At 47.0% G+C, this 27175-nt stretch overlaps 1 protein-coding gene across 1 annotated transcript; it reads right to left on the bottom strand.

Annotated features, from left to right (window-relative positions):
• Positions 1–8430: 8430 nt before the first annotated feature.
• On the bottom strand, positions 8431–26793 carry HUS1 (HUS1 checkpoint clamp component). Its single transcript, XM_038760262.1, has 8 exons — positions 26726–26793; positions 23046–23173; positions 21775–21951; positions 19370–19477; positions 18107–18181; positions 11531–11630; positions 10631–10750; positions 8431–10000 (listed from the first exon to the last, which is right to left on the bottom strand). The coding sequence occupies exons 1-8, from the start codon at positions 26775–26777 to the stop codon at positions 9918–9920; spliced, it is 843 nt and encodes a 280-aa protein (XP_038616190.1). The 5' UTR covers positions 26778–26793; the 3' UTR covers positions 8431–9917.
• Positions 26794–27175: the final 382 nt, after the last annotated feature.

Below are 27175 nucleotides of genomic sequence, written 5' to 3'. Positions count from 1 at the left end.
CTAAGTGCTTGGGAGAGTACAATATAAGAGCTGGTAGACACATTCCCTGCCCATAAAGAGCTTGGCATTTAAATACCACAATCATTTATTATTATTATTATTAAGTGCTCTTCAGCCTACAAAGGCCTGGAACTTACCCATATCTTTGGAGTGCTGGAGGAGGTCGGGAACGCTATGGGAATCTGAAAGTCATCCACTGGCTGTTGGCTGGAGGGATGGGAAAGACTTGTCCTCTCCTGCAGCACCTCTGAGAGTCTCCTTTTCCTCAAGGGAGTCTCCCCTTGCTTCTGAGATAAAATAGACGGGTTTACAGGGCATGAAGCCTTCTCCCACTGGGAAGGGAAACAGACAAACAGACTCTCCTCCTTTGAAGCGTTCAAGGGGAGAAATAACTGCTGAAAGCAGCAGCAGGGGGCCAGCTTTTAGATCCAGCCTCCAGTCCAGGGGTTATGACCACCATGCTGGTGGGATTTCCAATCCCCGCTCCTGTAATGGGATTAAACCCGGAACAAGCAACCGCAGGGGAGAGGATCAATTTCCTTATGCTGATGTTCGGAAGGAAGCGACAGGATCTGATGCTACACTGTCAAAGAAACCCCATCCCTCTCACCAGCAGGGAGATGTCAAATTGGCTGCTTCTACCGGCATCTCACCTCCGAACTTCAGCTCCGCTCAGGGTCCCCCCATTCCCCCTGCACCATGGACCTCAGGAGCAGCCCCCAGAGAACTGACATGGACTTAAACTCCTCGCTGACTACTAAGAGAGGTTTTTTTTCACTAAAAGCCACTTAAAATTTACCGGTAGGGAAGGAAAGCGAGAGCAATTCCATCCTCTAACCAGCTTCTTCCTCGCCACGCTGCAGCCTGAATAAGTCGGAAGGAGCCCCGCTGATGGAAAGAGCAGTGCTCTGGGATTCTAGCCCGAGCCCTTCCTGTGGACGGTGAAGGCTTCTGACCAAAGAATCATCCACGGCGTCTTCCATGAGGTAACCAGGTCCAGCAGGAATCTTCAAAAGGAGTTGGCTGACTTGGGAAGCAAAGACCTCGGCAGATGACGATACATTATGGATAGCAGTTGCAGCATTCACTGACTACTCACCTGGCACTTGGAAAGTGCTTCTTGCCCACAAGGATGTTACACTTTAACTGGGGAGACAAAGATATGTGTAATCCTGTCAAAATAAATAAAGTGGACATACATTAATAAGTACTAGGGACGGTGCAAATAAATTCGTACGTGCGAAATACAATGCTGACGTCATTTTGACCACAGATGGGCTCTGTACATCAGAAAACTTTGCGTGCTCTTTGCAGTTTGCGGCACCCTGTCTGCTTACTCACTGACTGCACTTCACACTTAGGGAAGAAAGAGGGCAACTAATATTGTCCAAACCACTAGCGTTCCAAGCAATTTCTTGATCCCGAAGTCTCGGAAATGGGTCTCATCCATTATCTTCAACCAGAGATGCTACCATCCCAGGATAAGATATTTTGTGAAGCTAAAGCAGCTGTGCCAAACTGGGTACATGAATCACATAAACAAGCGAGAAGCAGCTAGTGGCCTGGGTGTGGCCTTGGGCAAGTCACTTCAATCATTCATGTATGCAATCGTATTTATTGAGCATTCATTCATTTGTACAATCGTATTTATTAATAATAATAATAATAATAATGATGATGATGATGGCATTTGTTAAGCTCTTCCTTGTGCCAGGCTTCTAAGCACTGGGGGGGATACAAGGTAATGAGCTTGTCCCACATGGGGCTCACAGTCTTAATCCCCATTTTACAGATGAGGTAACGGGCCCAGAGAAGTTAAGTGACTTGCCCAAAGTCACACAGCAGACAAGTGGTGGTGTCTGGATTAGAACCCATGACCTCTGATTCCCAAGCCCAGGCTCTTTCCACTAAGCCATGCTGCTTCTTACTGTGTGCAAAGCACTTACTCAGCACTTGGGAGAGTATGGGCCTCAGTGACCTCATCTGTAAAATGGGGATTAAGGCTGTGAGCCCCACGTGGAACATGGACTCTGTCCAACTTTATAAGCTCATGCGTACCCAGCACTCAGTACAGTGCCTGGCACATAGTAAGTGCTAAATACCATAAACAAGTGACTAGAAAATTTAGCATCGGGGAAAACAATTAAGGACATTTCTGAAAGGACAATCCCAAATTAGGGATCGATGTCAAAGGAATTTGGGTCTGTTAGCCTGGAGCAGTGGGGAATCTGAGGCCCCTCACCCCCAAGATCCGTTCTTTCATTTATCTTGATGTTGTCTTTGCTCGTTGACACTTTTCCTTGGCGCTGCCACCCATTGTGACCACTGTTTTGATCTCTCTACTCCGGCCTAGACCGTGAGGCCCGTGGGAACGGAGACCTTGTTGAAATGTTATGTTTGTACTCACCGCAGGGCTAGAAGTGTTCATTTTCAAGTTCTTAATGCTGCAAAATATCATAAGTTCTATGAATCACTTATGCAAGTGACTCAAGCCACAACTAAGGGGGAATTAACTAGCCCAGGTGAGAATCTGACTCCATCTGAACAAGAGAACTTGGTCTCTGCCCAAGTCGAGCACCAGGAAGGATGTTCATTCATTCAATCGTATTTGAGTGCTTACTGTGTGTGCAGAGCACTGTACTAAGCGCTTGAAATGGGCTTAGTCTATTTTGGCAGGCACATAGTAAGAGCTTAACAAATGCCGTTACTATTAAATACTTTTAACGAATACTGTTAAGAAGAACGCATCCTTGAACCACGCCTCCACTTCCTCGAGGGACACAACTGAACCGCCTGGGAGCAAACGGTCGTCTCTTATTATTATTCACATTTATTGAGTGCTTACGGCAGCAAGCAGCATGGCTCAGTGGAAAGAGCACGGGCTGGGGAGCCAGAGGTCGTGGGTTCTAATCCTGGCTCCGCCACTTGTCAGCTGGGTGACCTTGGGCAAGTCACTTCACTTCTCTGGGCTTCAGTTTCCTCATCTGTAAAATGGAGATGTAGACTGTGAGCCCCACGGGGGACAACCTGATGATCTTGTACCTACCCCAGCGCTTAGAACAGTGTTTGGCACATAGTAAGCCCTTAAATACCAACATTATTATTATTATTATTATTACAAAGTACTGTCCTAAGCTCTTGGGAGAGTACAGTATAATATCAAACACATTCCCGGCCCACAGTGAGCTCGTCTAGACAGTAAGTTTGTTACGGGCAGGGAATATGTCTGCTAATTCTGTTGTACTGTACAGTGCATTTATTTATTTATTTATTTATTTATTTTACTTGTACATTTCTATCCTATTTATTTTATTTTGTTGGTATGTTTGGTTCTGTTCTCTGTCTCCCCCTTTTAGACTGTGAGCCCACTGTTGGGTAGGGACTGTCTCTATGTGTTGCCAATTTGTACTTCCCAAGCGCTTAGTACAGTGCTCTGCACATAGTAAGCGCTCAATAAATACGATTGATTGATTGATTGATTGCTCTGCACTTAATAAGCACTCAATAAATACCATTTTGACTGACAAACCCAGAGTTGAATCAGGGAGACTCGAGCAGAGCAGCTCGGCATAGGTGAACTGACGAACATTTCCGAATGGGTTTGCGAGGCCTAAATCGGGGTCCACTAAGGGTCTCCTAGTTGTGATTCATAAAATACGAAGGTTTTTTTTTCCTAAACTGGATATTTTAAAATCCGAAGCAGTCCAATATAGAGCTAATTTTATCATAAACTGCTTTAATATGTAGTTGTATACTCCCTTCAGTTATTGTAAAGTGAATTTCCATTACCTCAGTACTTGCTGAAATTTAACTTGCTTTCGTTGTTGCTTGGATGACATTCTAATTGTTCAATTTTAGTCTCTCTTCTCCCACTGAGGTTGTTGGACCTGTGTGGATCTGGGGTGGTGCCTTAATTGATTTCCGGGCGTCTGCGTCAGCGTTTTCCCTCTCAGGCTAGCATCCGGAGAGTTTCCAGTATTTTACCAGTCACGACTAGAAAAGAGAGAATCAAAGAGAGGCCTATCCATTCCATTCCCAGCTTGGGCAGTGGGTAGCGAGCGGAAGGCAATCTGCTACGAGTCAAAACTCACCTGGGCTGGGCAGCGCGGGGGAGAGTCGAGAGCAGAGACTCGTTTACTCCACGGAAGGAGGCAGCGGTAAACCACTTTCATATTTTTACCAAGAAAACTCTCTGGATCCACTACCAGAACGATTGCAGATGGAAGTGGGGAGAGACGCGTCTATGGCGTTGCTATGGGTCGGACGCGACTCGACAGCATAAGACAACAACAACAACGGGGGTCTAGGTGAACTGGCCTGTCTGGAAACTCCTAGCCTCAGCTCAGAAGGGCCAGCCTTGATGGAGCCAGGCAGATACTGGTTTCTCAGCGCCCAGTTTGGGCAACGGTGGTGATCCTGAGGCCGCCAGGCCCCTATAAAACAGCTGAAGATGGGGATTAGCTGGAGATGGTGGTTGACGAGGAAAGTCTTCTCATCTGCTCTCCTCTTCCCCGCACTCTTCTACCCTCTAGACCCTCCCTCTACCTTTCCTTCCTCCCCATCTCTCTCTCGGCTTTAGACTCCAGCTCCAAGATATGGGCGGGAAGGCTCAGCTTGGCAAGCAGGCAGGCCTTTGAGCACCATCTGGCTCGGATGGCGGTGGCGGTCAACCCAACCAGGCAGGACTGTTGAGACAGTGCACCCTCCACAATCAATCAATCAATCAATCGTATTTATTGAGTGCTTACTGTGTGCAGAGCACTGTACTAAACGCTTGGGAAGTACAAGTTGGCAACATATAGAGACGGTCCCTACCCAACAGTGGGCTCACAGTCTAGAAGGGGGAGACAGAGAACAAAACCAAACACATTAACAAAATAAAATAGACATGTACAAGTAAAATAGAGTAATAAATATGTACAAACATATATACAGGTGCTGTGGGGAAGGGAAGGAGGTAAGACGGGGGGATGGAGAGGGGGACGAGGGGGAGAGGAAGGAAGGCCTCCTGGAGGAGGTGAGCTCTCAGTAGGGCCTTGAAGGGAGGAAGAGAGCTAGCTTGGAGGATGCGGGGAGGTACATCCACAGACATTAACAGACCGCAGCAGCAACAGTGACCCCTCCACCCCCTACCCCTTTCTTCTGCCCCTGCTCCTCCTTTTCCCCTTTCTCTCCCCTCGCTTCTCCTTCCCTACTATCCTTCTCCCTAATCTCTCCGCCCACTCCTATCCCATCCCTGTCTCAACTTGAGCCCGTCCCCCAAAACTGGTCATCCTAAAATAAGGGCACACACGTCTCAGAACGTCTCTTATCGTTGACCTCCCGGGGGATCCAAACACATGTAGGGTCTGTTTAACTTTGATTTGCAGAAACAAGCCTCAGCCTCACTGAAAGAGCTTGAGTGTCAAAGGACCTGGGTTCAAATCCCAGCTCCGCCGCTTGTCTGCTGTGCGACTTTGGGCAAGTGACTTCACTTCTCTGGGCCTCAGTTACCTCATCTGGAAAACAGGGGCTAAGACAGTGAGCCCCAATCAATCAATCAATCGTATTTATTGAGCGCTTACTGTGTGCAGAGCACTGTACTAAGCGTTCGGGAAGTACAAGTTGGCAACATATAGAGACGGTCCCTACCCAGCAGTGGGCTCACAGTCTAGAAGGGGGAGACAGAGAACAAAGCCAAACATACTAACAAAATGAAATAAATAGAATAGATATGTACAAGTAAAATAAATAGAGTAATAAATATGTACAAACATATATACATATATATGTAAATGTACAAATCTGTACAAACATATATACAGGTGCTGTGGGGAGGGGAAGGAGGGAGGGCAGGGGGGATGGCTACTCACTGCTCCTCCTGCACGTACATCTTTATTTTTTGAAGGGTGCTAAGCGTCTACTACGGGTCCATTCAATCTCCAGCACTGTACTGGGCGCTTGGGAGAAGCGTGATAAAAACGGTAGGACCAGACGAGCTGACAGGGAAGAGGAATAACTCAATGACCTGCTGCAAATACCGGTTGATGGTGATGTGCGCCATGGAGGGAAGGGAGTCGGTTTTCAGAGGACCGGTCGGCGGTTAATCGGTTCCCTCTCCCGACGCACGAGCACTGACATGGACCGTGTCCAACCTTGTCAGCTTGTATTTAGCCCAGCAGCGCTTAGTACAGTGCCTGACACGTAGTAAGCACTTAATGCTTACAAGAAAGCTCATGGAAAGGGTGGATAAGGCAAAATCCAGAACACCTTAACAGCCATCAGATGGCAGACAAAGCCAAATTTATACCTCAGTCACTAAACGCAAATTTTACGGAAAACCAAGGAACTGGCAGATTTTTCAAAACAGATCCATCCAAACCCTCAAAAAATTCAAGAGGTTTTAAAAGCTCTGCAAGGCTAATCGGCCACAAATTGACTTCCTTAATTTTCAAAATCCACCCCTCCACCTGCTAGAATACTCCTTAAATCTGTCCTGAATGTTTTCTCTTCTTTACATAGTTCTCAAACTTAACTTTAAATCGTATAAGCAGGTGAGTTCATTTCATTGATTTCCTCCAACTGAACGTTGCCTTCTTTTTAGTATGTTTGTTTTTTTTTCTCTGTCTCCCCCTTTTAGACTGTGAGCCCAATGTTGGGTAGGGACTGTCTCTATATGTTGCCAATTTGTATAGTACAGTGCTCTGCACATAGTAAGCGCTCAATAAATATGATTGATTGATTGATTGATTTCTATTCTCTCTTTCCCCTGTATATTGCAAGCGGCTGGTAAGAAGGGATAGCGTCTAAGTAACTCTGTCGCTTGTAATTTGACAAGTGCTTAGTACAGTGCTCTGCCCACAGTAAATACTCACTCAGTAAATACCTTCGATTGCCTCAATTAAGTCTGAAGGGACGGTGAACCTTGTGGCAAATTCCATACCCTTTCAGGGTTCAAGACTCCCCAGGGTGGTACAAAAAGTCCACTGAATTTTATAAAAATTGATATAACCTAATCACTGAGGTCCTTGGAAACCCCAACCAAATTAAGGATAATCGGGATTTCAGGGCCATACAGCTGACTGTTACAGAGAGACCCTCTAAGAGGTGTGAAATTCAACATTAGTTTTAAGGAACCAGAGTGGAGAGCAGGAATACCTCCTACTTACTTCCCTATAATCTGCAACAATTTAATTTTCCAGTCAATCAATCCATCAATGGTATTTACTGAGCACTTGCAGGGTGCAGAACACTTTATTCTTGGGAGAGTACAACAGAATTGGTAGATGAGTTCACTGCCCACAGGGAGCTTACAGTCTAGAAGGGGAGACGGACATTTAAACAAATTGTGGATATGTTCCCAAGTATTCATACCACCAACAGACAAGCAGGGAATCACCTCCACATTCATTCATTCATTCAATCGTATTTCTTGAGTGCTTACTGTGTGCAGAGCACTGTACTAAGCGCTTGGGAAGTACAAGTTGGCAACATATAGAGACAGTCCCTACCCAGCAACGGGCTCCATTCACGTGCTGGAGTCACGGAGATCCACTGGAGGAAATCCACTCATCAGGCTGACCCCATCCATCCCTAGTCATCCCCGCTAGAACTCAGCCCAGCAACGATACTTCTCCATCCTTATCGTCTCTTTCCTTTAACCCTTGCACGTCTCTTGACCCCGATGATCTGGCCATCAATTTCACTGGCAAAACTGAAATCACCAGCCATGAGCTCCCTAAAAATCTCCTCCACCTCTCCAGCCACCCATCCACTGCCTCATCCTTCCCCGTCATCTCTCAAGAGATCCCCTGCCTCCTTTCTCAATCTACCCCTTGCACCCGCACTCCGACCCCATCCCCTCTTACGAATGGGACCGTAATTCCTACCTATGTAGCTCCCAGCGCTTAATGCAGTGCTCTAAACACAGTAAACACTTAGCAACAGGTCACTGTCCAATGGCTCCTTCCCCATTGCTTTCAAACACGCACATCTGCCCTTACGTCCTCAAACAACAACCACTCACTGTGCCTCCGTCTTGCCTCTCTCACTGTCAGCCCCTTGCTCCCATCCTTCCTCCCACCTGGAACTCCCGCCCTTTCCATATACGACAAACCACAGTCCCCATTTTCAAAGACATTTTAAAATCACATCTCTCCAGAAAGGCTTCTGTGACTAATCTCTCATCCTTCCACCCTATTTTTCCTCCCTTCCACCTATGCACTCGCCCCATCCCTACAGCATCTTCAGACATGCCCTTCTACTCTTTTGCTTCCCCCTACCTGTATTTGTCTATCTCTCTTCCCCATCAGATTTTAAGCTCCTTGAGGGCAGAGATGACTTAACTATTCCATTTTTGTACTTTCCCAAGCCCCTTGTCTGCCACGCTGAACACACTAAGTGCTCAATTACTGCTAATGATTGATTAAATTCAGGAAAGACATGGTCAGATTTCATTCAAGAACAGAAATGTATTGGCAATGCTCATCAGAAAATACAATATTTGACTTCTAAGGGTGGACAGCATTATTTAAAGAAAAATTTTTGCATACAAAAAAAAATTTCCAAACATATTGTAAACACTTCCAGATTGAAGAAACAAAATAACTTCAGTACAACTAATTTTCCATGAGAATGACTTTGAAGATCTAGTTAAGAGTACTATTCATTTTGTATGGGAGGTAAAATTACATTTTATTGCTTTCTGAAAAGAAATTTCAGAACCCCATTCTAAGTCAAACCAAATACTCTGAACTCCATAAGAGAACACAACAATACCAAAAATCAAAGGCCAACATTAATAACCTGAAAAACAATAAGAGAATCCGCTATAAGTGAACTCATTCTGTGATACTGTATATTCTATTATACACATTTTAATTTCTGCTCATTTCTAACTCTTGATGCCACTGGAATTCCAAGTGACTAGTTTTGTTTTTTTCCTATCAGCACTGCAGGCTCAACTTGCCAGTGATGAACATGTAAGCTATGTGCTACGTGCTGTTTCACATCACATCTCCAACTGACGATCATGGAACTGGAATTTGGTAATTCTTGGGATATTTTAGGCAAGCATATCAAAGCCTGACGACTACTGTACTGTCACCGCCGTACACACAGCAATTTAAATAGCTCCTTTTCAGAAAATTTGGTGGAAGCCACAGAAGACGCTTTCTTCTCTCACGTCTTACGCTTTTGTTGTTCACTTTGAAAAATCATATCCTTCAAGTTCCTGTGCATCTGATCTTGCAGAAAGATGATGTAGTACCTGAGCGCTTGAATTTTGCTATACTTGAGAGGCCTACGCAGTAGAAAGCATACTAGGATAAGCCCAGGAGGAAAACCAAGTGTAAATTAGTCATGATCTCGAAGAGAACCTCTGCGACTATTCAATGCCTTTTTCCTGAAGCGACAGGATTGCCTTCAGGCCCTATAAAACTCACTTCTTACCTTTCTGGGATCAGAAGGCAAAGGTTCAGAAAAGCACAAGTGGCACAGATCACTCTCGATTTGAGTTTTTCGCACTGCTTCTCGGGAGCGACCGAAATCTCCTACTGTTACGCTGCTCTGCAAATTTTGGAGAAGTTACCTTTTAGGCAAAAGGAAGTGAAGGGAGGACCCATATCCGCAGCCTTCCGCCTTTGAAATTTCCACAATTTTTCCCAAAGCTTTTGGGCACTGAGAAGAGCTGGGAGTCACACATTTTGTTTTGCTTTCAGTTGACGACAAAGGATATTTTAACATCATCTTTTTAAAAATGGCACGAAGTCATCTACGAGTAAACTTCAGGAAAATACTTTAAAAAGGCAAAGTTCTACTATTCAGTTGTCCGTGACTTAATAAAGGGAAGGATCTGGACGGGTGGCTTTCGATAGTCTAGTCCACTGCGGTCACCAGCTATTCAAGCCAATCGAAACTCCAGTTACATGACTGCGTTCTCATGACAGTGCAGGGATGAAATATTGAAGGGAAACATCCTCATGAAGCAAAATGAAGTGAACAAGTCTATTGCTTGCAATATCTACAAAGAAAAATATAATTTAAAAGCATTTAAAGCTCTTTCCAAGAACAAGAAAATCTTATTATGATACACCGGTTTTACCCTCACAGACATATTTCAAAAGTTTTTCGGGGGCACAAAACCATACTACTTTCACCAAATGTTCTTTCGACCTATCTACGGTCTTCAAAAACAAATGGTCAATGATTCGCATACTAATATGAAATGACATACCTTGGTACTTGCAAATGCAATATTATATAGTATTACTGAAAAACAAACTTCGGCATTGCTAAGGGCAGAACTGAAAATACGCAAACTTTCTTTGGCCCCAAACCATCGGGCCGCTTTAACCAAAGTTAGAAAACTAAAAGTAGCATTTATTTGAGCAAATGATCTACTGCTTTCTAGAGAATCTTCTCCCATATTTTAAAAGTTTCTAGGAAATACCCAACAGAGTCCTGGCCCTCTCCCTATAAATACAAGCAGGATCAAACTCTTACTCAGAAAACGGACATATGTGAAAATTCACTCGATTGTTAATGTTTAAAAGGTAGCAAAAGTAAATGTATTAGAATGTTTTCTGTAACTTGCTTGACTGGTATTACGGTAAGAACTCTGTATATATACAGAACGAAGGTGAAAACTTACTGCATAACGCCTTTGTAGGATTTACTTGTTGCCCCGCAAGAAACTGTAAGAGTTTTCGAATATCTATTCGAACCTCGGACATTCTGTCTGGGTCTCTGCATTGGGAAGTGTCTTCAGAGGCTAAAATGACAGGAAAAAGATCTTAAGGGCTTGCTTTCATTCAGACAGATTGTTTGCTGTAGCATTCTTATTCTGCATTAGAAGAGGAATCAATCAATCAATCGGTGGTATCTGTTGAGTGCTTACTGTAATAGAGAACAGTACTAAGTGTTTGGGAGAGAAAAACAACAATGTCTTGGATGTAACCAGCTAGAAATTACCCCGGAAAAATCACTGGGAATACCGCTACATAATGAATCAATCAATGGTATTTATTGAATGTTTACTATGTGCAGAGCACTCTACTAAGCCCTTGGGAAAGTCCAACAGAACAGAGTTGGTAGGCAAGACAAGGAGAGACAAAGAGCTAAGAGTCTAGAGGGAGCCAGACATTGAAATAAATTACAAATAAGGGAAATTGAAGGAGAGAATCTTAAAATTATAAAGCTGCAGCTCAAGAAGCATACTGCCAGAGCATAGAGGGGAGGCAACATGGTCTAGTGGAAAGAGGAAAGGAACAAAACCAGGAGACCTGGGTTTGAGTATGACAATGTACTTCAGTTGACATCTGCAAAATAGGCCTCAGATACATTGTGAGCCCCATGTGGGACAGGGACTGTGCCTGTTTTAGAAACTGATTTGAATTGGCTCATTTTAGTACCTAAGCAAAGCTAAATACCTACAAGTCAGTTTTGTGCCCAAAATGTAGCCAACAAAATGTGATATTAATCAGTCACCACAACTCACTTAGCAGTCCACTAACGTATCAAACTCCAAAATAAAGAAAACCAGAAAACTTACTCCACGGAGGATTTCCAAGGTCCTTGAAATGTGTTGTAACGGACACTAAGTCAGTTTCTATTTTCAAGTTCATTTCTCCACTCAGATTGGCTTCAATAACCTATGAATGCATACATGGGTTAACCTTGACGATCATTTTCCCTACTGGAAGTCAGTAGTTTTTAACTTTACAGCTCAATTTTTAAAGGGAGCATCGGCGGCAGAATTACTATCCGCCCAGGGGAATTTTTTTGCAGTTTCGCAGCAGAACCCAGACAAACCTGGCTGTTGGCACCAACTTGTCATTAGTGAGGATCGTGCCCCACACGAGGTAGCTGAGATCACACCCCGTGGCGATAATTCCCCGCCTGACCTTCTCCTCCGAACCCCGGCGTTACCACAGCCAGCCGGCTGCCGAGGAAACACATCTGGCTTTTCCCCTGCCGATCCCACCCACCTCAGGGGCAACTTCTGAGTCGGACAGATCCCTACACAAATCAAAATACATTTACAAATGTTGAAAAAGGACCAAAATAAATTGACCTTAATGAAACCTAATGGAAACACGGATCAGTCTGAACGGTCTCCAAATAACCCTCTTCAGGCCCTCTGCGCCAAACCGCGATGAAAGTATTTGACTAAACCCCTCCAATCTTTGACAGTTAAAAAAGCAGCCGTCTTTAGCTTAATGAAGACTCAGACGAATCCTGTGAAATTTTCTCTACCACTCTATCTGCCCTATGCTGACGTGGCATGGACAGGCCAGTCAATCATATTTATTGAGCGCTTACTGGGTGCACAGCACTGTAGTAAGTGCTTGGGAGAGTACAATATAACAGACACATTCCCTGCCCACATCGAGCTTACAGTCTAGAGGGGGGAGAGGAGCATAAAGATGATACCATGTTTCCTTGCAGCATGATCTACTGGACAGCTCCTGATGCAAATAACAAATATTAAGGCTCTAGGACCGGCTCTGCCACTGATCAGCTATGAATTTTGTGTCAGTTTCCCCACCTGAATGGAAAAGTCCTCCCTCTTTCTACCTCAGGGTTACAATATTCAGTGTAATAGTATTTAACGAGCACTTTCAACTCCTCAGAAGTTATCACACATACACACCCAAAAGAGAGTATTATTATTATTATTATTTCTAGGTTCCTACCCGCTTAACTATAACGGTCCTGGGCAGAATGGGGAGAAATGATTCAAGCTTCTTCTGACAAGACTACTTAGAAGGCATTTAAAATTCATGGTGGAAATGCACAAGTTTGCCTTTTGGCTGACTCAATCCTGCTAATCTTTCACTTTCTCTCTTTCTCCTGGTTGGCTTTGCTTAGCCCACCCGGGGAACAAGTCTCACCACCAGAGAAATACACTCCGTGGATTGTGAAGTTAAAATATGTGTCGCTTATTCTTTTGCTATTTAGAACACAATTCTCCAGATGGATGGGGAATTATCACCAACTGAGAAAAGCCTATGGGACAGTCAACAGGGAGGGGCGGGAACAGCAGGATGGAGTCAGAGAAATAAGACAATACCAACTCAGAAAAGTAGTTAGGGTGTTATTAAGTGCTAACTATGGGCTAGGCACCATACTAAGTCAGGGGAAGACACAGGATAATCAAAAATTCTTAATGCTATGGAGCAATTTCAAGTTAGAAAGAGTGACCGTCCAATTTTTCTACCATCATTTAATGCATATTATGAGTTAACCAGTCTCTTTAAAGGCAATATGGAAGTTAAAACATTTATTTGTCATCACACTGATCTTGATTCATTCATTCAATCGTATTTATTGAGTGCTTCCGGTGGGCAGAGCACTATACTCTGCCCACAGAGTATAGTAGATGGTAGAGCCGTCTACAGTGATGGGAAAGTCAGGGAGAGGGCAGGGCTTGGGAGGGAAGATAAGGAGTTCAGTCTTGGACGTATTGAGTTTTAGATGGCGGGCAGATATCCAGATGGAGATGCCCTGAAGGCAGGAGGAGATACGAGCCTGGAGGGAGGAAGAGAGAGCAGGGGCGGAGATCTGGGTGTCATCAGTGTAGAGACGATAGTTGAAGTCGTGGGAGCGAATGAGTTCACCAAGGGAGTGGGTGTAGATAGAGAACAGAAGGGGACCAAGACGGCCGGAGAGATAAGAGGAGAACCAGGAGAGGACGGAGTCCGTGAAGCCAAGGTTCGATAGCGTGTTGAGGAGAAGGGGGTGGTCCACAGTGTCGAAGGCAGCTGAGAGGTCGAGGAGGATTAGGATAGAGTAGGAGCCATTGGATTTGGCAGGAAGGAGGTATTTGTGACCTTTGAGAGGGCTGTTTCGGTGGAGTGGAGGGGACTTTCCAGGCAGCTGTGTCATGAATTAAAGATGGTCATTATTACATTTTTTAATTTTGCACTACTCCTAAGGGCTTCCAGGAAGCCCTGCCCAGAACAGCCTGTAACCAGAAAGAAAAAAAAAAAGGGGGAGGTTGGGGAGTGAGGAGGGGTGAAATTTCCCCATGAGTCTTTAGCACTTATCTATCCACTTTCTTATGGTATTTGTAAAGCATTTGCTTTGTGCCGTACTCTGTATCCTGTACCTAGCGCTGGGGAAATTACAGCTAGTCAGGTTAGACACAGTCCCCGTCATCCATTCAGTCATATTTACTGAGTGCTTATTGTGTGCAGAGCACTGTACTAAGCACTTTGAAGAGTACAATACAACAATAAACAGACACAGTCCCTGCCAACAATGAGCTTACAGTCTAGAGGCTCACGGTCTTAATCCCCGTTTTACAGAGGAGGTATGTGAGGCACAGAGAAGTGACATGACTTGCCCAAGGTCACACAGCATATAAGTGGCAGAGTCGGGTTGAGAACCCAGGTCCTTCTGATTCCCAGGCCAGTGCTCTATTCACTAGGCCACAATGCCTCACTTCGTTGCAGGCATTACTAAAAAATTTAATGTAGTGTAATGCAATGTCTTGCAGGCATTACATTGCAGGCCACTGGTTCTGCTCTTCAACCTCCTGTCTCTCCCCACTTCAATCAGCTGCCCGGATTTTTTCACAGAAATGCTCCAGGCATGTCACATACCCCCCCGCCCCCCACCCTGCCCCATCAAAAATCTTCAGTGGTTGCCATATTTATTATTCTATTTATTTTATTAATGATGTGTATGTCTATACTTCCACCTATTTATATTGACGCTATTGATGCCTGTCTACCTGGTTGGTTTTGTTGCCTGTCTCCCCCATTCTAGACCGTGAGCCCATTGTTGGGTAGGGATTGTCTCTATTTGTTGCCGAATTGTACTTTCCAAGCACATAGTACAGTGCTCCGCACACAGTAAGCGCTCAATAAATACAACGGAATGAATGAATGACACAAAGAGACAACGGAACATGACCGTGTCTCCACAGATTTTTTCATCTCCGATGTAATGAAGGGAATGACAAATAAACCAGTTTCTCCAGCATCATCATCCAGGGCATCGGTAGAAAGAACATTTCCCGTGTGTAAAGCACTGAACTAGGCACACGGGGAAAACTGACAGACGGAAGACATGCTCCCTACTCTCGAAAACCGATAAGCATAAAACTCTCACGTGATGGATTCATGTTGTCGAGGCAATCCCCTAGCGGAATGGAGAAATGACAGGGAAATGATATTACTGTGGAAGGGCAGATATTCATCCACAAAAAGAGATTAAAGGGAAACCGATACCTGGTCCTCCAACAGCTATTTCATGTACTGACGGTCCAGTTTCCACCACCCCAATCTGAGGTAACAGGGAAGCATCTTGGCCTAATGGAAAGAAAGTGGGCTGGGAGTCTGAGAAACTAGGTTCTAAATCTGGCTCTACCTTCTGTGTGATCTTGGGCAAGTCACTTCTCTGGGCCTCAGTTTTCTCACCTGGAAAAGGGGATCGAATCCTGTTTCCTCCGGCTTGGACTGTAAGCCCCGTGTGGGACCGGAACTGTGTCTGACCGGATTATTTTGTATCTACCCCAGCTCTATTCATTCACTCATTCATTCAATCAATCATTATTTATTGAGTGCTGACTGTGTGCAGGGCACTATACTAAGCACTTGATAATTGTGGTTCTACATATTTATTACTCTATTTATTTATTTATTTTACTTGTACATATCTATCCTATTTATTTTATTTTGTTAGTATGTTTGGTTTCGTTCTCTGTCTCCCCCTTTTAGACTGTGAGCCCACTGTTGGGTAGAGACTGTCTCTATATGTTGCCAATCTGTACTTCCCAAGCGCTTAGTACAGTGCTCTGCACATAGTAAGCGCTCAATACATACGATTGATGATGATTGATGATGATGATGTGGTATTTGGAAAGCACTTACTATGTGTCAAGAACTGTTCTAAGTGCTGGAGTAGATACAGGGAAATCAGGTTGTCCCACATGAGGCTCACACTTTTAATCCCCTGAACTGAGGCACAGAGAAGTTAAGTGACTTGCCCAAGGTCACACAGCGGACAAGTGGCGGAGTCAGCATTAGAACCCACAACCTCTGACTCCTAAGGCCACGCTCTTTCCACCAAGCTACGCTGATTTTCAGTGCTTGGCACAAAGTAACTGCTTCACATGTACCATACCAAAAATAACACAAATTACTATTGTGATGGTACTATTACGACTGAGAAACATTCTTGTCAAAGAGCCTGCTTCCTATTTTATAATAATAAAATATAATAATATAATAATAATAATATAATAATATAATATTTTATAATAATAAAATATAATCTAGCCATTCAAATGAGCCACACTCCAGTTGGAAAGGAAATCAAACACAAAGGCTAAGATAAGCTTAGTACATATGGCTTCTCCCTGCTGTCTTTTGCTAGGGCATCTGTGTTTATGTTAAGGGGGAAGGTGTTGGAACTTTGCTTGATTGAATTGTTCCTTTAACTTGCACTAAATCCATGTGGATGCTTAATATCGCATTCAGTTACATTTCTACTTTTAAAAGAAATCAGGAAATGAAACCGAACGGCTTCTCACTCGAGTGACCAGGAAGCCCGCCCCAGAAGCAGTTCCACAGACTATACGTTATGGTATTTAAATTTTGGGGGCAAATGCATGTTATAAAACTCGACGTGGACTTAAGTGATTACTTTTGGATCAATGTGGTACATTTTGAGTCACGTGAAGCAGCATGCCCTAGTGAAAAAAGGACAGTCTTGGAAGTCAGAGGCTGTGAGTTCTAATCCTGGCTCTGCCACTTGCCTTCTTGGCAAGTCTTGGGCAATCACGTCACCTCTCAGTTTTCTCACTTGTTCTTCCTCCTTAGAAGGTGAGTCCTAAGTGGGACAGGGACTGTGCCTAGCCTTATCACCTCCCCCTTCTAGACTGTGAGCCCGTGGTTGGGTGGGAATTGTCTCTATCTGTTGCCGAATTGTACTTCCCAAGAGCTTAGTACAGTGCTCTGCACACAGTGAGCGCGCGATAAATACGATCGAATGAATGAATTACTCTACAGTTTAGTAATAACAATAACAACAATGATGTATTTGTGAAGCGCTTACTAAGTGCAAAGCACTGTTCTGAGCACTGGGGAGGATACAAGGTGATCAGGTTGTCCCCCGTGGGGCTCGCAGTCTTATTCCCCATTTTACAGATGAGGGAACTGAGGCCCAGCGAAGTTAAGCGACTTGCCCAAAGTCACACAGCTGACAATTGGCGGAGCCAGGATTTGAACCCATGACCTCTGACTCCTAAGCCCATCTCTTTCCACTGAGCCATGCTGCTTCTTAGCACTTAAATACTACAAGTATTATTATTATCATATCAAACGATTTGTGATGATTCCCTGTGAGTTTTAATAATAATAACAATAATAATGTATTACTAAAACATATGCTAAATAATATACTATTATGATGATGATGGAATTTGTTAATCATTTACTTACGCATTAAACACTGGGGAAGATAGATAGAAGTTAATCAGGTCGGACAGAGTCCCCGTCCTACACAGGACTCAGTCTATGCGTTATTTGAGTCAAGAGGGAGCAGCTATAGGATGGTAGTGGCAAGCAGGGGGGCGAGACAGGGGTGGCGAAGGAAGGGTGGAGGGAGATTACTCTGGTGAAAACCCGAAAACCAAGGCCACGCAAACTTTAGTTACAGTCCCGAGGATTTTCAGAGCCTTATCCACAAGACTGACGACCCACATCTACATTCTCGGTTATCCAGCCTGGCCCAGGTGAAATGGGAAATCGCCAAGAATGGATAACGGTCAATTCCATCTCTCGGAGAAGGACAGGGGTTTCCCGGCTTGGGAGCAGCTTGGATCGGACGGCACGTCTCGCGGCTCTCGGGAGACCGTCCGTCCGACCGGCTGCTCGCCTCTCGCCCGGGACTTACCGCGCTCGGCCGACGCGGCAGATGAACGCAAGTGAAGGAGCACCAGTTGGAAGCCACTGGAGTCTTGGGAAAGAAAAATTCCCGCAAATACTACAACATGGTGACCTCGAAACAAGTTCGATACCCTGATATCTAAACTGAATATGTAGTAGACTCCAATTTGGGAAAAGAAGCGCAAAAAGCAAACTCGCTTCAGAATTAGTCAAGAGAAGTTAGAACTTACAATATAATTACTGATGTTCTTCATTCTTTCCACAACACTCTTCATGATCTTCAACATGGGTAAATAAATGCTAACCTAGAAAACCAACGCAACAAATCAGAGCCTGAATTTTCCTTGTTTTTAATTCACACGTAATCAGCTTTTAAATAAGACCGTCCTGGGTGAGTTTCCTGGGCAACTTTTAGATCTGTCTAGAAACATAAGACAGGTCAAACATGGAAAGAGCACGGGGTTGGGAGTCAGAGGTCGTGGGTTCTAATCCCAGCTCTGCCACTTGTCGGCTGTGTGACTTTGGGCAAGTCACTTAACTTCTCTGGGCCTCAGTTACCTCATCTGGACAATGGGGATTAAGACTGTGAACCCCACATGGGACAACCCGATAACCTTGTATCTACCCCAGTGCTTAGAACAGTGCTTGGCACATAGTAAGCGCTTAACAAATGCCATCATCATCAAACTTCTCTAGCTGGGCCATTTTTCCAAAAACCCGTACCCGTACCTCAAAACCCAGAGACAGCAAACAATATAGGTATTTTCTAATATTTCCAATATATTTAGAGGATGATTCAATGCCCACTCTCTCTCCTATTGTGATCCTCAAGGGGGACAACGCCTGTGACCAACCTGATTATAACTTGCGTCTACCCCAGCACTTGGAAGAGTGCTTGACACATAGTAAGCACTTAAATACCACTTAAAAAAATCCATTTTTGTTCCTGTGGAATACAGAGTGAATTTAGGTGTTGGATTTTCTGACGTAATAGTTAATTGAAAATAAAAAAGGAAATATTCAATAAAAAAAGTTCTTGATTAGCCTGTGATCTTTGGGGGACTGGGAGCATTACTCTGAGAAGCAGACTGGCCTCGTGGAAGGAGCGTGGCCCTCGGAGTCAGAGACGCCACGTACCTGCTGTGTGACCATGGGCAAGTTACTCAACTTTGCTGCGCTTCAGTTACCTCAGCTGTAAAATGGAGACTAAAATACCTTTTCTCTCTCCCTCCTAGACTGTGAGCTCCATGTGCAACAGGGACTGCATCTAATCTGTTTATATCGTATTAACGATGGTCATTCATACAGCGCTTGGCACACTGTAAGTCTTTAATAAATGTCACAATTATAATCATATTGACAGTTATTATTATTATTACTATTACTAAACTGCAGTAGGAGGCAAGGGGTGAGGGAATCAGTGGATAAATCCCCCATACTGCTAGAAAACAATAAGAACAAGGAAAACTCTGATGGCCCAGTCCGCTACTTACATCAAAGTCCGGCACCCTCGGCTCTCGGAAATCGATCCACAATTTTCTAGGGATGACCCCCACAGGGATGTCGTGAGTCACAATGCGACTACTGCTTGACAAAGATGGCTTTGGAGAGAAAGGGAGAGGTATTTTTGAAAACTGAGCGAATAGATATGAAAATAACACCCACCCCCTCCCAAAAAATTGGCAAGTGAGAGAAACGGACAATGTGGAAACACTGCATTGGGAGGAACACCCTCTCTTCATACTTAATTTCACTTTACCTCAGTCTCCCGATATGCGATTTATGAATGACAATACCATCGGCTTTTTCCTGTTTCACAGGGATACTGTCAGGCTGCATTGATGTGAAATTGCCTTGAGATCTTTATAAGCAGAAAAACAGATACAGGCTCTTACTAAAATCTGACAAGGTAATTAAGCAGTGGGAAGTTTATGGAATTGCCTTCCCTGGAGATCTTCAAAGTCAGTTCAGTAATTTTGAATATCTGATGCGACGGGGAGAGCGAATTCATGGAAAATTGAAATCCGGCCACAATCTAGACTTTCATTTCTTCTGCCAGTAAATAAGCAGTGAAGCGGGAATGCGCTCATTCATTTTCATTGAACTTCTGCCCACCCCTCCGCAGGGAGAAATGGCTAAAAGTCAGGTGAGGAGAAGACGGAAAGATGGGCCACACTGTATTCCCAACCGAGCGAGGAGAAGGGAGCCCCTTTACGACAGCTCCGAAGCTCTAGGAGGAGAGGGCTATTTGAGGGAGGGATTTGCGCTATGAACAGAAAAGTTGAAAGATGGGGGCGGGAGGGCGGGAATTTCCTTTTCCGTCTCTCCCCCCGGGCCAAGGAGGGATGTCGCTTTACGTAGCCTGGCCTCCTCTTCTCTCTCAACCGGCCCCGGTACTCGAGCAGCCCGTAGAGACGGTGGCCTGTGGACGCTTGGTGAAGAAGGAGGCTAACGTGGGAGGTTCACAGACCACCACAAAAGATGTAACGGGGCACGGGCAATTCAGAAGCCTGAAGCTGAGGAGAACGCTCAACATCTGACCCCTGGTTGAGATCATCCATAAATGATTTGGCAATTGTATAGCCAAGAATGACACACCGGTGTCTAAAATGCAGACCACCAAAACCCCCCGCCAAAACAAAACTAAGCAAGTATACTCTAAGCGAACATTCCCGAGCTCTACAGTTTGAATATTAGATTTTAGATTCCTTGTGGGCATGGACTAGGACTAATTAAAAAAAAAAAAAGCTCTAAGCACAAACAGCCGGTGCTTGATTCTCCTTGAATACTTAATCAGATGGTGAAACTGTTTAGAACGCAGATTCAATAAGCAGTTGGAGTTACCAAAAATGAGCCTCTCACGGCACCTGATTTTGTGAGCTCTGAAGACCTAATTTAACCCATTTGCTATCTGCTAGAAGAGAGATGGTTATCGGCTGAAATCTTTTAAAGAACCCTCCGTTCTCCTGTATAGTTCTCCTATTACTCTATTTATTTATTATTTTATTTGTACATATCTATTCTATTTATTTTATTTTGTTAGTATGTTTTGTTTTGTTCTCCGTCTCCCCCTTTTAGACTGTGAGCCCACTGTTGGGTAGGGACTGTCCCTATATCTTGCCAATTTGTACTTCCCAAGCGCTTAGTACAGTGCTCTGCACATAGTAAGCGCTCAATAAATACGATTGATGATGATGTAGTGAGTGATGTTTTTGCCCAGCTGGTATTAAGGAAGATTTGGAGTGTAGTCCTGTCCCGCTCCAGAACCACACAGTTTCTCTGCGAAGGCAGCCCACGCAGGCTCCATCAACAATTCCCCTAGTTCCCCGACCTCATTCTGATCCAGATGCTACGGCCAAACTGGGTCTATTTGGTTCGGCGCAGCAGGTAACCCATTTTTCCGGTTTCCCAGGAAAGTAAGTACATCCAGAGCTCCTTACAGATATCAATTCCTTTGAAAGCGCACGAATAAGGAAATAGAAAGAAAAGGGGCATTACATCGGTCCAGTTTTCATTAGTGCCCGGAATGTGCTGATTTCATTCTGCACCGTTAAAAATTCAAGATAAGCTAGAGGGTCGACAGGAATAGAGCAAAGAGGTCCGGTCGCTAGTTGGAGAATTCTGCCCACGCTGTGTTGAAGTCTTGGCTCCCAGTTAAAAACCTTGAAGCCCAACGGCGACACTCAAAACGAACGAGGACGCCCTGTTGTTTAGCCCAAGGTTGAAACCCCATCTATTCATTCAGGGATCCGTTTCGTGTAACAGGATGCACAAAAACCTTTGGGGTACGTCTAAGAGCATCAGGTCAGACTCTGCCTTCTCCTTCCCATTCAATTCATTCATTCAATCGCATTTAACGAGCACTTACTGTGTGCAGAGCACTGGACGAAGCGCTTACCAGTTCCACGGCTACCGTGAGGCAGGGGCAGTGCTTGTTCGTCAGCTTGATTTTCACAGCCTTGGCATTCTGGGCGGTTTTCAACGCCCTGGATAAGTTTTCAGCTGTAAGCTCTAAATAAATCTCATTGTATTCTTCTGCTATTCCCTCCATTTGGAATTCATCGAAGAAATTGCCCTGAGTGAAGTTGGAGAACGGGAAGTTAAGGCTTCGATCAGAGTCTCTGGGCCTCTGATAAGAACTTAAAAAGCGCCCTACGGAGAGCTCACCTCAGGAGGCCTTCGCAGACTGAGCCCCCCACTTATTCTCTGCTCCTTCCCCCCTCTGCCCTACCCCATTCCTCTGCCCACAGCACTTGTGTCTATTTGTAATATTTATTACTCTTTATTTTATTAATGATGGGTATATATATAATTCTATTTACCTATTTTGATGGCATTGACACCTGTCTACTTTTGTTTTGTTGTCTGACTCCCCCTTCTAGACTGTGAGCCCACTGTTGCGTAGGGACGGCCTCTACCTGTTGCCAAATTGTACTTTCCAAGAGCTTAGTACAGCGCTCTGCACACAGTAAGCGCTCAATAAATACGACTGATTGAACGAATGAATGAATGAGCTCAATCAGTTCCCACTTCAACCCAACGTTCATGCTTCACTCCTCTGACACCAGCCCACCCACTGTACCTTCAGCTCGTCTGTCCCGCTGCTGATTCCTGGGCTCCCCTTTGGCCCCCTTCATATACAACGAAACGCCATTCCCCCCAGTTTCAAAGCCCTACTGAAATAATCTCTCTCCAAGAAGCTGGAACCTTTCATTTCCCCCACTCTCTGCCCTCCCTCCTGCAGTTTCTATCCACTTGGACTGTCCCCCTTAAGTACTCTGCACCCCTACAGCACTTACGGACACACCTTTAGATGCTGCCACTTTCCCCCATCGCAAATTTAACACCTGTGTCCCCGATTAGATCGTAAGCCCCATGTGAGCGGGGATCACGTCTACCCGCTGCATCGTGTTGTACTCTCCCAAGCGCTGAATACAGCACTCTGCACGTAAAACACACTCAATCCCAGGGATTGACTGAATAACGAAGATCCCTGGAGATAGGTACCAACCGTTCGCTTGGTGCAAAGCGTGCTGCTTCTGGGCCATTCAAATATAAATCGGCAGCAAGTCAACTGAAACGAGCCTTCCTCTGAATTCTGTGCCATTTATAATAATAATAATAATAATAACCGTCCCGTTTTCCAGTTGCTTCAGAAAGAGCACTCACCTGACTCAGCTCACACCACATGCTGACCCCTCCGTTGGCCACTTTGTCCGAAAGGATGAAATACAGCTTGTCCGAGGTGAGGCGTAGAGTGCAGGTCTTGGTTAGCTTGGCGATCGTGATGCTTACCCCTTGGGCACGAGAGGAGGGCAGGGAGGAGAGGGGGGGAAAAGGGGGAAGGGGGGAATGTGAAGGGGGTACAGGGAGAGAGGGGAGGAGGGTGAAGGGGCAGGGAGGGAGAAAGAAGGAGGAATGTGAAGAGGGAGAGAAGAAAGAGATTAACTTTCTACAGAAACATTCTGGACATGTCATCCCCATCCTCAAATCTCCAGTGGTTGCCTACCAACCTCCCTATCAAGCAAAAACTCTTCACTATTTGCTTCAAAGCTGTCCATCCCCTCGTCCCCTCCTGCCTCACCTCCCTTCTCTCCTTCTCCAGCCCAGCCCGCACCCTCCGCTCCTCTGCCACCGCTAACCTCCTCACTGGGCCTCCTTCTCGCCTGTCCCGCCGTCGACCCCGGCCCATATCCTACCTCTGGTCTGAAATGCCCTCCCTCCTCACGTCTGCCAAACAATCATCATCATCAATCGCATTTATTGAGCGCTTACTGTGTGCAGAGCACTGCACTAAGCTCTTGGGAAGTACAAGTTGGCAACATATAGAGACAGTCCCTACCCAATAGTGGGCTCACAGTGTAAAAGGGGGAGACAGAGAACAAAACCAAAGATACTAACAAAATAAAATAAATAGAATAGATATGTACAAGTAAAATAAATAGAGTAATAAATATGTATATGTATATAGACAGGTGCTGTGGGGAAGGGAAGGAGGTAAGATGAGGGGGATGGAGAGGGGGACGAAGGGCAGAGGAAGAAATCACAAAGTCCTACTGAAGGTTCACCTCCTCCAGGAGGCCTTCCCAGACTAAGGCCCCCTTTTCCTCTGCTCCTCCCCACCCCATCACCCCGACTTCCTCCCTCCGCTCTACCCCCTTCGCCTCCCCACAGCACTTGTGTATCTTTGTCCATATTTATTACTGTGTTTATTTTATTAATGATGCGTATATATCTACAATTGTATGTATTTATATTGACGCTATTGATGCCTGTTTACTTGTCTTGCTGTCTATCCCCCCTTTCTAGACTGTAAGCCCGTGTGGGCAGGGATTGTCTCTATTTGTTGCCGAACTGTACTTTCCAAGCGCTTAGTACGGTGCGCTGCACACGGTAAGCACTCAACAACTACTATTTAATGAATGAATGAACGAGAGAGGGGAGGAGGTGAAGGGGGAGAGAGGAGAGGGGGGTGAAGGGGCAGAGGAGGGGAGCGGGCAGGAGGGTAAAGGGGGCAAGAGGGAAGAGAGAGGGGAAGTGAAGGAGAAGGAATGTGAAGGGGCAGGGGGGCAGAGGAGGAGAGAGGGTAGGAGGGAGGAGGGTGAAGGGGGCAGTGTGGCTCAGTGGCAAGGGCCTGGGCTTTGGAGTCAGAGGTCACGGGTTCAAATCCCGCCTCCGCCAATTGTCAGCTGAGTGACTTTGGGCAAGCCACTTCACTTCTCTGGGCCTCAGTGACCTCACTCTGTAAAATGGGGAGGAAGACTGTGGGCCCCCCGGGGGACAACCTGATCATCTTGTAGCCTCCCCGGCGCTTAGAACAGTGCTTGGCACATAGGAAGCGCTTAATACATGCCATCGTTATTATTCATTCATTCAATCGTATTTCTTGAGCGCTTACTGTGTGCAGAGCACTGGGGGTAGTGGGGGAGGAGAGGGGAGGAGGGGATAGGAGGGGGGCAGAGGGAGGAAGGAGAGGAGATGGGGAGGAGGGGGAAGGAAGGGGGCAGAGGGAGGAAGGAGAGGAGATGGGGAGGAGGAGGGAGGAAGGGGGAGGATGAGGAAGGAAGGGGGCAGAGGGAGGAAGGAGAAGAGATGGGGAGGAGGGGGAAGGAGAAGAGATGGGGAAGAGGGGGAAGGAGAAGAGATGGGGAAGAGGGGGAAGGAGAAGAGATGGGGAAGAGGGGGAAGGAGAAGAGATGGGGAAGAGGGGGAAGAAAGGGGAAGTAGGGAGAGGAGATGGGGAGGAGGGGGAAGGAAGGGGGCAGAGGGAGGAGGGAGAGGAGATGGGAAGGAGGGGGAAGGAAGGGAGAAGAGGGAGGAGGGAGAGGAGATGGGGAGGAAGGGGAAGGAGGGGGAGGACGAAGAAGGAAGGGGGCAGAGGGAGTAGTGAGAAGAGATGGGGAGGAGGGGGAAGGAGAAGAGATGGGGAGGAGGGGGAAGGAGAAGAGATGGGGAAGAGGGGGAAGGAGAAGAGGTGGGGAAGCGGGGGAAGGAGAAGAGATGGGGAAGAGGGGGAAGGAGAAGAGATGGGGAAGAGGGGGAAGGAGAAGAGATGGGGAAGAGGGGAAAGAAAGGTGAAGGAGGGAGAGGAGATGGGGAGGAGGGGGAAGGAAGGGGGCAGAGGGAGGAGGGAGAGGAGATGGGAAGGAGGGGGAAGGAAGGGAGAAGAGGGAGGAGGGAGAGGAGATGGGGAGGAAGGGGAAGGAGGGGGAGGACGAAGAAGGAAGGGGGAAGAGGGAGTAGGGAGAAGAGATGGGGAGGAGGGGGAAGGAGAAGAAATGGGGAAGAGGGGGAAGGAAGGGGGCAGAGGGAGGAATAAGAGGAGATGGGGAGGAGGGGGAAGGAAGGGGGCAGAGGGAGGAAGGAGAGGAGATGGGGGGAGGAGGGAGGAAGGGGGAGGACGAGGAAGGAAGGGGGAAGAGGGAGGAAGGAGAAGAGATGGGGAGGAGGGGGAAGGAAGGGGGCAGAGGGAGGAGGGAGAAGAGATGGGGAGGAGCGGGAAGGAAGGGGGCAGAGGGAGGAAGGAGAAGAGACGGGGAGGGGGGGAAGGACGGGGCAGAGGGAGGAAGGACAGGAGATGGGGAGGAGGGGGAAGAAAAAGGGGGCAGAGGGAGGAAGGAGAGGAGGTGGGGAGGAAGGGGAAGGAAGGGAGCAGACGGAGGAAGGAGTGGAGATGGGGAGGAAGGGGAAGGAAGGGGGCAGAGGGAGGAAGGAAGGGGGAGGGGGAGGAGGGGGAAGGAAGGGGGAGGGGGAGGAGGGGGAAGGAAGGGGGCAGAGGGAGGAAGGAGAGGAGGTGGGGAGGCGGGGAAGGAAGGGGGCAGAGGGAGGAAAGAGAGGAGATGATGGGGAGGAGGGGGAAGGAGAAGAGATGGGGAAGAGGGGGAAGGACGGGGGCAGAGGGAGGAAAGAGAGGAGATGGGGAGGAGGGGGAAGGAAGGGGGAGGATGAGGAAGGAGAGGAGATGGGGGAGGAAGGGGGCAGAGGGAGGAAGGAGAGGAGATGGGGAGGGGGGAAGAAAAAGGGGGCAGAGGGAGGAAAGAGAGGAGGAGATGGGGAGGAGGGGGAAGGAAGGGGGCACGGGAGGACAAAGAAGAGCGGGGGGAAGGGCAGGAAAAGCGGAGGAAAAGGGGAGCGGGGCAAAGGGGGGGAGGGGGAGGGGAGGAAGGAGAAGGAGCAGCGGGGGCCGGCGGGGAGCCCGGGGGGTCGCGCGAGCCGGGCCGGCGGGCCGGCGGGCGACCGGGCGGCGGGAAGGCCCAGGCGCGCCACCCGCCGCGCATGCGCTCCCCGCTCCCCGCTCCCCGCCCCCGCCCCCGCCCCCGGCGCCCCCTCCCGGCCGCCCGGCCGCTCACGGGTGAAGTGGTTGAGGCAGCCCACGTCCACCAGCTTCGCCCGGAAACGCATGGCGCCAACGCCGGCGGCGGCGTTGGCGGCGGACCCCCGCGGCCCCCAGCACGGCGCCCCGCCGGAAACCCCCGCCCCGGGCGCGCTCCCCCGAGCCGGGCCCCGCCCCCGCCCCCGCCCCCGCCCGGGGCTCGGCGGCTACAGCCCGGCCTTCGGAGGCGGAGGGCGTGGGTTCGGATCCCGCCTCCGACGACTGTCAGCCGGGGGACTCTGGGCGGGTCACTTCCCTCCTCCGGGCCTCGGTTCCCTCATCCGGGCAATGGGGATGAAGCCTGTGAGCCCCCCGTGGGACACCCTCATCACCTTGCAGCCTCCCCGGCGCTTAGAACAGTGCTTGGCACATAGTAAGCGCTTAATAAATGCTATTATTAGAATTGTTATCCGGCCCCGCCCCCGAC

This window comes from Tachyglossus aculeatus, chromosome 18, assembly GCF_015852505.1.
Source record: "Tachyglossus aculeatus isolate mTacAcu1 chromosome 18, mTacAcu1.pri, whole genome shotgun sequence".
Lineage (NCBI taxonomy): Eukaryota > Metazoa > Chordata > Mammalia > Monotremata > Tachyglossidae > Tachyglossus > Tachyglossus aculeatus.
Note: the sequence above shows the minus strand (reverse complement) of the source record. Positions and strands in the feature narration are given on the sequence as shown.